Source organism: Filicampus tigris, chromosome 13, assembly GCF_054856515.1.
Source record: "Filicampus tigris isolate MCC_2025a chromosome 13, RoL_Ftig_1.0, whole genome shotgun sequence".
Taxonomy (NCBI): domain Eukaryota; kingdom Metazoa; phylum Chordata; class Actinopteri; order Syngnathiformes; family Syngnathidae; genus Filicampus; species Filicampus tigris.
Genome location: NC_141229.1, coordinates 3,541,678 through 3,554,879, shown reverse-complemented (window position 1 = coordinate 3,554,879; position 13,202 = coordinate 3,541,678). Strand labels below are relative to the sequence as shown.

The 13,202-nt window shown below is 42.9% G+C and overlaps 1 protein-coding gene across 4 annotated transcripts in view; it reads left to right on the top strand.

Moving 5' to 3' along the window:
* Positions 1 to 13,202, top strand: part of pld1a (phospholipase D1a) — a 34,210-nt gene that overhangs the window by 5,866 nt on the left and 15,142 nt on the right. For 3 of the 4 annotated variants that reach the window (XM_086049575.1, XM_086049573.1, XM_086049576.1), the window contains exons 1-6: positions 121 to 286; positions 8,793 to 8,999; positions 10,477 to 10,646; positions 10,780 to 10,922; positions 12,046 to 12,157; positions 13,015 to 13,080. In XM_086049575.1, coding sequence (XP_085905701.1) covers positions 8,828 to 8,999; positions 10,477 to 10,646; positions 10,780 to 10,922; positions 12,046 to 12,157; positions 13,015 to 13,080 — 663 coding nt within the window. In that variant the 5' untranslated portion in view covers positions 121 to 286; positions 8,793 to 8,827. Of the gene's footprint in view, positions 1 to 120; positions 287 to 8,792; positions 9,000 to 10,476; positions 10,647 to 10,779; positions 10,923 to 12,045; positions 12,158 to 13,014; positions 13,081 to 13,202 lie in introns of those variants that run through there. The other variant, XM_086049574.1, reaches the window with a different exon arrangement.

Genomic DNA, 13,202 nt, shown 5'->3' with positions numbered 1-13,202 from the left:
ATTCCTCGGCATTTGACTCCTCGAGAGGAATCACTCCCCTCTGATTGGCCGAGAGTGGGAACGAGCCCGCCTCCCCTGATCCAATTGGCTTGGAGTTTCTCGCCCCGCCCATTTGGAGAAATCTCCCAGAGTTGACTCTTTACCACTTGCCTTACTCTTACTTTTACACCCACAAGTGGAGGAGCCGTGTGGCTCTTGTTGCTTTCTTTTACTTTACCTTGTCTTTTCTCAACAAGTGGACGGAACAAAATCAAACATGTGGACTTCACGTCCACCCAAAGAGCAGGTCGGTGACGTTTAATTCGCTTTCTCGTTCTGGCGGCGTTGTTCTATTTGTGTCTTTTGGAGGTGTCACTACGAGCACTCAAAATGGACACCTTTACAGCCCCAAATTTCTTGTCATCATTGTGCGTTGTTGTTGTTGTTGTTGCTGCTGCTGCCGCTGCTGCTGTTTTTATATTAATCGCGTGAAACACCGCTAAAGAAAGAAAGGAGGAGTTGTGTAAGATTCCACAGGTGTTCACTCCCTCCCGCCCGCGCACGCACGCACGCACTGGGAAAGTTAAATTGCTGTGATATCATAGGAGGGCTGGAATATTGTAGTAACACATTCTTAATTCACAGTCAGGCTTTTATGTTAGTGTGTGTTTCATTCCATGTTCCCATTACCAGACAGGTGGTCCAGTGGTCTAGCGGTTAGCTCATATGCCTCACAGTTCTGAGGTTCCAGGGTGGAATTTGGGCAAGGCAATATAGCACATTTTATACACAAGTCAACTCAATGTGCTTCACACAAGCAAAGACACAACACTTAAAAGCATCGACAAACACAACATTTAACGACATTCAGAAGCAAAGCAGAGAAAAGAAAAGTAGGTTACAAAAAATTACCGGAATGCACATTGACACCATTTAAACACAATAACAGAAAACATTCAAAACACTTAAAAGTAAAAAAAAAATAAAAGTAGGTTTGCAGGATAACAATAAGAAAACAACATTTCAAATTGTTAAGAGCGCCTTAATCAAAGGTAGGTGAATAAAGCAACGTTTTTAAGATGGATTTAAAAGCATTTACATTCGGGGCTGACTTCTCTTCTGTTGGCAGCTGACTCCATTTGTGTGCAGCATAACAGCTAAATGCAGCTTCACCATGTTTACTTTCAACGCAGAGATCTCGGCAGAGGAAAAGCGAAATAGTAAATGGATGAATGGGTATCTGTAGTTGTGCAACGCTGGCGTTTATGTGAAGTCCATAAAGGCAACTTCAATGTATTCCAGATGTGCGACTGAAAACGTTTTGCTGCATGTGCAATAATTCAGAGAGCTTTTTCGACCACAAAAAAAAAAAAAAAAAGCGAGTTTTCACTGTATGCTGTCCAATCGAAGCCTTGAGAGGGAAGCGCGTCGTTACCTCAAAATGACACGCTGGAGGTTTATGTCAAGTTAAAAGTTATTCATACGTTTTGCAGCTGTGAGGGTGCACGAGTTCACAAACCGCTCTGCAAGGATGAAGATACGTTAATGGAATAAGATTGTGTCATATTGCTAGAACCTACTTGTATGTGACGAAATAAGACTAAAACACAGCACAATTACTCTTTTAGCATGGAGCATGTTGCCTGACAGACATGAAGGGGCGAAGGTGTTTGTATGTTTTTGCCCCATTAAAAGTTTGTGATATAGATAGAACCGTACATTTTGATTGGAGAAGAGAAAAAAAAACTTTGTAGGAGGGCAAGAAAAACAAACAACCGAGATAATGTGGTTGCACGAGTCTGCACACCCCCATAACTGCAGATGTGGCTGTGATAACACAAAGTTCCACCTTCCCACATGTGTTTGAAAGCTTTCAAGTGCCTTTTTGTAAAATGTAGCCAGGCTTGGAGTTGGATGTTTTTCTTTGTACGGTAACTAAGGCCTGCTAGCTTAGCCCTTAAACCAGATTTCTAAAGATGGGAGATTGTTGCTGCACATCCTTTTTATATTGTGTGCCTCTTGGCAGCCTCCCTGACCAGCTTTGTTTTTGTCTTTTCTAACGTTCCCCTGACTGATGCGTTTAAAAGATGAGTTCCCTCTGATGCCGTGGAAGCTCTCTATAGACCGTGGCTTCTGTTATGAGGTGTGACAACAAAAATGTCAAGAAAAGCCTACTAGAACAGCTGAACTTGATTTAGGGTTAAGCATAGGCATTTTAAATAGTGGCAAGCGCGTGTTGACTCCTATTTAACGTGTTTGAATGTGATTAGTTAATTCTGAACACCATTTCGTCAGACTGACGGACACCTTGTAAAAATGACGGACTGACGAATGATGGAAGTGGGTTTTCATTCATCAGTGTATTTGTTGTCCGTCACCGGCGGACCCGTTTTTTTCTGACGTTTTTTGGGGGGACCGACTGACGGACCAGCGGACTTAACTGACGGACTGACTATTACAATTCAGTTAGTCACAAAAAATGACGGACTGACGAATGACGGACCAGCAAAATGTAGTAAAATATCCGCCTCTGCTGAACACGTTCCCCATTATAAGAGGGTGTGCACACTTATGCAACCACATCATCCCAGTTAATTTTGACTTCCCCTCTTAAATATTTTTGTGTGTGTTTAGTTGTTCAGGTCACGCTAATGGTGGTAAAAGGTTTGAAATGATTTATCTGGGCCTGACTTTTGTACATCACAAAAACCTGAGATTTGAACAGGGGTGTGTATACTTTTTATAACCAACAATTTCAAGTCAAGGTTAACATCGACTTTTTTGCGCGTTTGTGGCAGTCTGTTTTTTTTTTTTTTTTTTCTGTTGCCAAGCGTGTCCCCTCGACTTTTGTCCACGTAGTCTGTCTGCCTTTTGAGTGAGCGTTATTAAAACCGAGAGCTTTTCATGCTTTCCGCTGTGTTCCCGGTAACCAGGGAGTGCCCCAAAATGGTCTGGAACACAAGGGCCCGGCTTTGAATTTTGGCTGGGCTACGGTCACGATGACACGAGCGAGGACCACGGCGACCAAAAAGACGACTCCCTCGCCGGCACAATGGCGCCCTGTGTTTGCGGCGCTCGGGCGACGAGCATGACTGCTCCCTCGTTGTCGCTGGAGCGTCCCCTGTCACAAAACCCACACCCCCACGGCCCCTCAACCCCCACCCTCTTTTCCCGTGGATTAGATAATAGGCAGCTTTAGTGTGGGCAGAGAGAGAGGTGTCACAGACCTCCTCTCTTTCTCCTTCTCTCTTCTCTTCCATCTTCTCCATTTGTACCATCTGCGCCACGACGGGCTTGGCACCGAGCGCTCTGTTTATGCTACGTTGATGAGCTCTGCTTGTATCTATGGATCAATGTGTGATTGTGCCACTATGTAAAAGCACACTGGGATCCTGTGTGGTCGTCCTGACAAGGGCGCTCTGAAATCAACCTTACGCCGTGAAACACGCAGGTGGTCGTCATTCTAGCCCAATTCCGGGGAGAAGTTTCCGCTAAGCACTCATTGGGCACAATGTGGACATTTTCACCTGGCGGTGGACTCACTTTTGTTGCGAACGTTGTGGTTGGTGACATGGTGTGAACCCTCTATTGTTGGGGGAAATATTTGCACCTGACACCAGTGTGTATGATTGACACAAAATCTTGCGCGTGTGGTCATACCGACAGGATGCACAAAGAAATCAGTCTCAGAATCTTTATTCTGTGAAACCCAGAAGTGAAACCGGTTCCAGCGGGGCGTACTGCTTGACTTTTCCAAGGGAATTCAGCCAAATTGAGGTTCGAATGGGAATACTTGAGAGAAAGGTCATGATCAATTTCAGCCGGCAATGAAAATTCAGCCCCGAAGCCGGTTCCCTCAAGAACCCAAAGTTTAATTGTCACGTCTATGACAAGTAGACCCTCCAAAAAGTCTCAAAAACCCAGACTCACGAAGACACAGCCAGCTTGTCATTTTGGTCTGAAGCAGCTATTTTATTTGGGACATTTACAGGTCTCCTCAAAAACAAACGTGGCCTCGAGATTTTGCCCAATGTTTTGTTCTTTAGGACAAACAGAGCAACATATTTTGGGGTACCGCTTCATTCTGTTTGGTTACTAGTGAAAGGTCTTGACACCCTCCAAGTATCTGTGCGCCGCCAGGGTGTCCTGAAGCAGTGAGGCAGAATCACATTGTGCAACTCAGTTGATATATAAACAATCTCCACCCGGCTTTTGGAAGAGAACAATCTCGCTGTTTTACATGCGGGGGGGGGTGGCGGGGGGCTCCCACTCTCTGGCCAGACTCCCTTAGCAAGATACTGTAGATCGAGACGTACATGTACGTTTTGTAAAAGCTAGCACTCCAGGTCACCTTGACAGCGACAAAAGTCGGGACATGTCCACAAGTTAGCCACGACTTTGACCAATCAGAAGTCTGAAGAAAGTCATTTCCAGAAAAGGCAAAACAAAGGCAGACACTTCCACATCGTGTAATTGAATGTAGATGATTGAAATTGAAATTACATTTCAAACGGACATATTTTCAGACTGTCACGTCAAGGCAGGGTTCGGTGGTTAGGTTAGGGGTGCTTTAAGTATTTTTAGGAAAATCGGAAGCCTGTAGAAAGTCGTTTCGCCAAAAGACGTAATACACCGATTTTCCCGAAATGGTGGCATTTTCACACGATCTTGGTCATAAATGCTCATTTATGGTCTTAGTATCACTTCGTAGCGGTTCTTTCAGTATATGTCTATCAATATGTTTTAAAGGCTCTGCAGTGGATGGTGAGAGAAAATCTTTACTCCCGGCGTCCAGCCATCCTCCACACGTCTTCTTCACCCACTCAACACGCTTTTTTTTTTTTTTTCTCCCTCCTCTCCCGGCTGCCGATTTCCTCCGCGTGTGTATTTCAACTAAGTGACATTTAAGAAGTGTTGTTAATATTCATATGTCAAGCTCTTTTTAAACATCACCGTGACAACGGGACAGGAAGCAGGAAGTCACGGAAGGGAGGCGATAATTCATATTTAACTCTAGCGCGATGTACCTCCAGGTTGCACGGGTGCACTTTATTTTTTTATTTTTATTTTTGTGTGCGTTTTGGACAACGGGGTGCACATGCAAACACTGAGACCTCTTCCGGCATTCCAGCACCCCCTGGAGTTAACCTCCGGGCGGGTCGGGCCGACGGGAGGTTACGGTTATTCTTAGACCCGGGAGATAACGCGGCACTGTCATAAATAATGGCGCCGAACCTAAGAGTAGATTCGCCTCGCTCTCTTTTTAGTCAGTCAATCTTTCAGAAGCTAAGGAGATTGAACCCCGCAAAGATCGTCATCCTGGTTAATCCGTGCAAAAGTTATGCACTTCCTCGTATTTCTAGTTAGTCAGTTACACAAATGTTACTCTTCAATCTTTACTGGCATCATTGTTCTCCTGCACAAAACCAACGAGGAGCAGGAGCAGACTCTATTGTTCGCCATTGTAATCAACTTGAAAATAATTATTTCCTGGCTTTTCAGGAAAAGTCCTTAAAAAGATGGAAACGATACAACTAAGAACAACTGCTTCAGCTACTACAAATCCTACTATAACTACTGCTAATGACTGCCAACACTTACTAACAAGTACTAACGGCAACTGCTAGCAACGTCTATGAACAGCAATTGCAAATTACGAACAAGAACTATAACACCTGCTCACAACAACTGTGACTACAATAACTGCTAATAACTACTACTAACAACTGTTAACAACAAGAAATTACTTTTTTTTAAATTTTTTTAAACAATTTCTAACTAATTGCAATTGAGCCTACTACTAACAATTACTACTATTGCCAATTGCAAACAACTACCGGTACTACAAACTACTACTACTACCGGCCCACAAGTGCTGATACAATAACTGCAAACTACAACGACTGCTAGCAACTGCTAACAACCAATTAAGACCATTTCAAACAGCTACTAACAACTGCCAATAACTGCCAAGTACAACTGCTCACAACAAATACGACTACATTAACTGCTAGCGACTAGTGCAACTACCGCTAAAAACAGCAAACAAGCATTTACAGGGGTTTCCAGCTACTGCTGACAACTGCCAACAGCAGCTGCTGACAAAAGCTAACTACAGCTAACTACTGCACGAGCTACCTGCCAACAACTGCTACTACAGTAACTCTGACTACTGACAACTATGGCTAACATCTATGAACAACAACTGCAAACAATTACTACCAACAACTACTACCAACGGCTGCTAATAACAACTCCTAGTAACTGCTAGCAAACACTACAACTACTAAAACAACCAATTACAGCATTTTTCAACAACTGCTAACACCTGTCAACAATTACTACTACGACAACTGCTAACGTCTGCCACTACAACTACTACCAACAACCGTTTACAAATACGAGCAACAATTCGAAAACCACTGCTAGCAACAACTACTAACCACTGCTAACAGATGCAATTAACAACAGCTACTAATAAAACAACAACTGCTACTGCTAATGCTCACAATTATTTTTTACTTGTTGTCCATGAACATGTTAAATGAACAAATGTTCAAATAGTCAGAATGAAAAGGCTGTGCCAGACTTGGAGCGACTGCCGGCAACTCTTCAGACGGTCGCGGCATGAACGTGCCCGAACGTGTCCGGAAGTCGGGAATGTTTACTGTCAAGCTGTTATTTTTTGCCTTTTTCTGTTGTGTGACACTCACTGGTATTTTTTTAGCCAGTTCTTGGCCTCTTTGGTTTCGAATGATTCAGAAAGGAATATGAATATGTGGCCGCTTTTCAGGCTAATCAAGACAAATCTCCAGTGTGTGTGCGTGTTCAGCGATGCGAATTATTACATTGCGTAAATGAATATGTGTAGTTACTAACGACCCTCTTAACTTTAAATGTCCAGAAACATCACACCTTGCCTCTCCCCTTTCCTGAACATATAAAAGACTTCACCCTCTTTTGTCTCATTTGTTCCTGTCAATGAGACTTGACACATAATATCCTCCCATGTTCCTGCGATTTTTCTCATGAATCTCCTGAGTTAAAATGGCGGCTTGTATGTTTGCACTTTACAGACAGAACATATTGAACCACACATAAGAACCAATTCGCTAATCAATCAGGCGCTGGGTGAATCATTAATTATTTGTCATTTTAGATAAAAAAGAAGGATGTTCCACGAATGCAACTTTTTGAATCAGTCGAATCATTGTTCCAGGAAATAATGTCTTCTACTGCTTGTACCGCAACTGCTAACAATAACGGCGAGCAACTGTTAATGAGCAGCTAACAACTAAGTACAAGTAACAATGCTCAATCAAAGCCACACACGAACAAGCTTGAATAAAGTGACTGATGTAAGAGATAACATTGAGAAATGAAATGCTTCACGCACACATAGGCATTCCGGTAAGGATTGTTTGTCCTGAAGAAACACTTCAGTGTTCTTTTCAGACATTTTTTTTTCCCCCCTTGCCGAGTCAGCTGCTTGTCCTTCTTTTATTAATGGAGTAATGCCAACATGGGGCTGACTCGGATGACTGTGCATGTTGGATTCTGTAATGCGCAATTTCTCTTAAGGGTGTTTGGGGGGGGGGGGGGGGGGAACAGGTTTTGCAAGTTGGAGATACTGTTTGATGTAATTGGTGTCAGTGTGCTTTGTAATCATTTGCTTATATGGAGATGAACGGAAGAAGAAGTTCATGTTGTGTAAATGTCATTTGAGCCGCTTTAAATTTCAGGGACAGTGTCACCCATTTTGAATTGTTTTATGTCAAAGTGATAAACCCTATTAATTTTGAATGTTGCCATTGATATTAATTTATGATATTTTGCGTGGACATTTCATTGAGACCAATTTTGTAAGGACAAGAATTGATGTATGATGTATTGATGTATGTGTATAAAAAAAAGCAAGCAAAACATTCAAATAAATTCTTTAAGAATTGTTTGAGGGGAAAAAATAAACAACCTCTTTAGAATGAAATTTAAAAAAATAACAAAAATGTATGAGCAAAAATAAAATCAGAAAAATAGCTGAAAAATGAAAACAAAAGCTAAAAGGTAGGCTCTGTCAGCTTTGAATAAATTATTGAATAAAAATCTGGAGGGAAAAGAAATTTGGTCTTAAACTAGATAGAAAATTGAATAAAATCAGGAAGAAGCAGTGTGGACAAACAAAAATAGGCAACAATTCACAATTCCTGCGGGGGAAATAATTTTCTGGGATGAAAAAAAAGAAAAAAAAATGGAAATATGTCAGTGAAAGAGACTTCGATTGTTTAAAAAAAATATAAACATTTTTAAAAGTAGCTTCTTTACCCTAAAATAACTCAAAGATTTTTGGGGAGTTGTGGTCTTAAAATAAAATAAATTGGTGAAAAAAAGTCAGCTTCCGTGGGGCTGAAAAATGAAAATGATTGTGATACTATGTCAAAGTGACATTAAAACAACAAAGCTCGTGTCATCCTAACACTTTGCAGTGTCGACACATACTGTAAAGAGCTGCTCATTCTGTATAAATAACACACGTGTGTGTACTGGGCGGCAGAGTGGGAGTCTGTTAGCTTATTGATGACTCCGTGCTGAGCGTCCATGCTCATGGCTCACTTGACTCGGCAGTGATGTCGCCGCTCTGACTCATTTGGGTGCAGCCCCAAAAGAAAAGAAAGTCACACGGAGCGCGGCGAATGACAAAGCCTTAAAACCCGCGGACTCATCTTCAAATTGTTGTTGCCCTTGTTAAGCGCCTTGACGGAAGTCTGCCTTCTACGCTTTGGTCACAATCATGTCCGTCCTCGCGCTCTTCTCAGGCGCGCCCTGCTCCGGGCGCTAACGGCTGCTGAGCATGCTGGCCAAGGCTCCGCCTACGACCAGCAGACTTGATCTGGTGAACGCCGAAAATTCGGAGGCCGCAGCTCCTGACGGAATCAAGATGGCCGATCTGGTGGAGAGCTTGGATACCCGGGAGCTGGACATCGATGATGGGGACGAAGCGGACAGCGAGGGAAACTGCCTAGGTACACTATGGCTAGCAATGTTAGTAGGGATCCACCGATACTACTCGGACCGAGTTCAAGTACTATTTTGTAGGGATAGACCGATTATCGGCCGAGCCGATTATCGGCTCCGATATTCGGCATTTTGAGGGATATCGGTATCGGCCTTTTTTAAAAATCTGATGGCCGATAATCAATCAATTTAAAACTGTTAACTTCAAGGAACTATTGATGTCAATTTTCATTTAACTTTATAAGACATGCTGACGACCCAGGTAGGTCCCTGAACGTTGTTAGAATTTTACAACAAAGATGTATATTGTCAAAAATGTATAATAATAATAATAATTAAAAAAAAAAAACTCAACAATATGCAAATCTGAAAAAAGTTCAATAAACATGTACCGTACTTGAAGATGTTTCACCAAATATAAGAGTTTAAATTTTTTTCAGATTTTGACACCAATATTTTCCTTTTCGTGGAAAATTAATATCGGCTCCAAATACCGGTTGTCGGCCTCCTTGACTACTAATAATCGGTATCGGTATCCGCCCTGGAAAAACCATATCGGTCTATCTCTCCTATTTTCCGATACTGAGAACTCATACATCATAATGCTGATACACCCAACTGCTTCTTTTTCTGTCCGCCTCTCATTTTGCACAAATGTAGCCTGTAACACAAAACGTTTCAGTTGTGTGATATCTGAGTCTGAACACTAGGGGCACCATGTAAAAGGAAGACATAGAATAGATAATAGACAAAGGAGAAATAAGAGATGAAGAAGAAAGCAATATCTGGTAATCGTACTGGGGAAAATGAAGCTTCAAATTTGCTTCATGAACCAGTTTTACATTTTTTGACTCCTCTAGATGGCACTAAATAAAGGCATTTAAAAAATGGCAAGTCAAGTTGAACAGAGGGTGCCATCTCAATGAGTCCAAAAAAAATACGACAACTGGTTCATGAAGCAAATTTGAAGCTTCATTTTCCCATCACTTTTTTTGTAGATATATACAAGCAGGAGTGCAGGGAATGTGTCCTCTGTGTTTTAACTACAAAATAACGTGAGTAAAAAGAAACACAAGACTGCTTCTTGAGAATATCGCAAGTTAGAAGCGGCGACAGACCAACTGAAGGCTTTTTAACGCGAGCGCGGCCGAATCGCTTTTAGCTAGGCAGCGCGTTTTATGTGGCCGCACCGAGCGAAGTTCACGCCGCGTTTTGCAGAGTATAAGTCGCAGTCGGCTAACAGTGCTGTCATCCCTCTTTACCTTTATTAAGTTTTTCCACACAGCCAAAAATGTCAGGCTGCTATTGGTCTTGTAGTCTCTGAGCATTTTTACCCCCCCGAACGCACAGTAGCTTAGAGAGCAACTAAATCTGGGAAAGAAAAGTTTAAGATTGTCCAGCGTAGCTTCCCACTCATTGCTAGCCTCCTCCACGCACGACTCTCAGCCCCTGCCGCCGCCGCCGCCGCCCTCTCTCTTCTCCCAGGGGACTGCCGCATCCCGTTCTCGGCCGTGTACGCCACGGTGGGCTTCAAGGAGGCCAGCGCCAAGGTCTTCCTTCCCACGGTGCCCATCACCGCCCGCATCCTGGAGGTGGAGCGCTTCACCACGGCGCAGGATCGCTTCAACCTGTCGCAGCACCGGAGCGTCAATAAGGTACGCCCACACGCCGCTGATATTGATAACGCCTGACTTTTTCGTGAGTTCGTTCCCATTAACGTCCCGCGATTTTCCTCCTCCCGCCGCCCCCCAAACGCGTCATCGATTCCTGTCAACGACCTCGGCGCAGTCTCTGCCCGCCGTGTTCAAGATTGAGATGAAGCACGGCGAGTTCACGTGGGTGGTGAAGAGGAAGGAGAAGCACTTTATGGAGCTGCACCGAGAGCTGAGGACGTACAAGACCTTCATGAGGATACCACTGCCGTCGCGCAGGTTGGCCACGCCCGCCTCATTTGCATAGCGGACGCATAAACACTTATGCGAGATTTGGGTCCGAAACTTATTTTTTATTTACTTATTATTCATTCTATTGTAAGACATAAGCGAGCTGACTTTTTTGCATGTTGTATGGAATTTTTTTGATGAATCATATCTCATAAAAATGTGATAGTGAAATGCGTGCAACAAAAGAAAGTATTCTATTATGTATATACACAGATCCATCATTTATTAGTATTTGGATGAGTAGGAGGCTGCAGTACAGAGCTGCACCTTAAAAAACAATTTTTATGTAAACAATATATATATGTATACATACTTAATATATAGAATATAATACAACTTTAGAATAATTTATAAAACTAAAATCATTTTTTTAATAATACATGTTCAGCCACTATTTTTTTGTATGGGTTTTCTCTCAATGAGAAAATATTGAACACATTTACTGTATATTTTTACACCATAATAATCTAAAAACATACGCCAAAAATATGTACCTTTTTTATTTTTATTTTTTTTTTTAGAAGGAAGCAGTATTAGTGACAATTTGGATGAGTTTTCTCAAATCACGTTCCCTTTGAAGAGCATGCTAACGCTAACCCGTCATTATTCGTCATCATAGAGTTGCGATAACGATTGCCAACTGTCTGCTTTCCCTAGTTCCATTTTCCGATTGTCTCATTGTTATGTTGACTATATTCTCCATTCTCCGATTGTCTCGCGGCTATATTGATTATACTCTCTACATTTATATACAGCAGATTCACATGCAGTGCGTATTTTTTAACGGCAGCCAAAGTGTGCAGAGCTACCATGATTCTTTTCCACAACTCGCCGTCCCGCTAGCTCCCAAAAAAAACACCATCATCTTTTGATAACACGTGTTGTTGACTTGACTTTATTGCGCCTGTGTCACGTAGTTTGACCTAACATTTATAGTCGCGGCGCTGCCTTCGAGACTGACTCACCCCGCTGTCAATTTACTCTGGCTAACCACATTAGCCTGCGCAAACACCTGCGGGGCCGCGCCGTGCCGTGCCGCGCACCGCGACAATGCTTTGAATGAGCAAATATGCTCTAATGGCTTCTCGCCGGGCGTCTCGCTGTGTCGCAGTCACACGGTGAAGAGGAGGACGGTGAGGAAGAGCGAGGTGAGGGAGATGCCCTCGCTGCCCAGGGGCGGAGGCGACGAGCTGGTGCGGGACGAGCAGGTGTCCAGCCGGCGGGTACGTCAACACCTGCCGCAAGGCACACTTGCTAGTATATTCTTGTATTGGGTTATGCGTTCATTTAGCGGTTGTTTTCCTGACGCTGTGTTGATTTAATTGCATTTATTAATTTTGGGCGAATTTTTTTTGGGACATTTATCATTAAATAATTGGTTCATTTATTGACAGTGTTCCCTTGCTACTTTGCGGGTTTTCTTGATATTGTTCTTCTAAGTTGGACAGTCCCCCAAAAAGTTTGGATTATTTTGATTATTTATTTATTAATGAATGTATTTATTTTTATTTCTTTAGGGGGGAAAAAATATGCTGTTCAGATTGTTCAAATATGCTGTTCTGTTTTCAGAGTGCCCCAAAAATACGGAGACACGAACGTATAAAAACAGCCGCATAAAAAGGCGAATTACACACAGTCTGCATGCGAACGTTGTCCTTACAAAAGGCTGCTAGCTTAAGGCCTCAGACAGGCTAACAGAACTAGCATCGATGTTTTGGTTCTTGTAAACCTTGAAGCAATATATATTTTGAACATAAGCAGTCGCAACACATGTAGACAGACAATATACCAATATTCAAAGGCATATATTCTTCATCCTCTGCCAAAGAACGCTAAAAGCTTAGTAGCAAGAGTTGTCTTCTGTGTTTCATTATCAAATCGACGTGTAGCACGTCTTTACGGATTATACTGCCTCCCGGTGGCCAAGGTGCGCACGCCAGAAGGATGGCTTCGATTTAAACTGTTTAATTCTTGACCCACGCGACCAGCTGATTGATTTTTTTTTTATTTATTTTTTTGCCTTTCACGCATTAAACACGAAACAAAATAAGACGACGTGCGCATGTGTGTGCTTCTCCAGAGACAATTGGAGGACTATTTGAACAAGCTGCTGAAGATGGCTTTATACCGCAAATATCACCACACTGTGAGTACGCCGTCGCGCCCGGCAAGCGGCCGCGCCGCGATCCGCCGTCACTCGTGTTGGCTCGCGCTGCGTCGGTAATGCCACGAAGCGCGTTCATCGCCGCGTCTCGGCGTCGAGCAGCG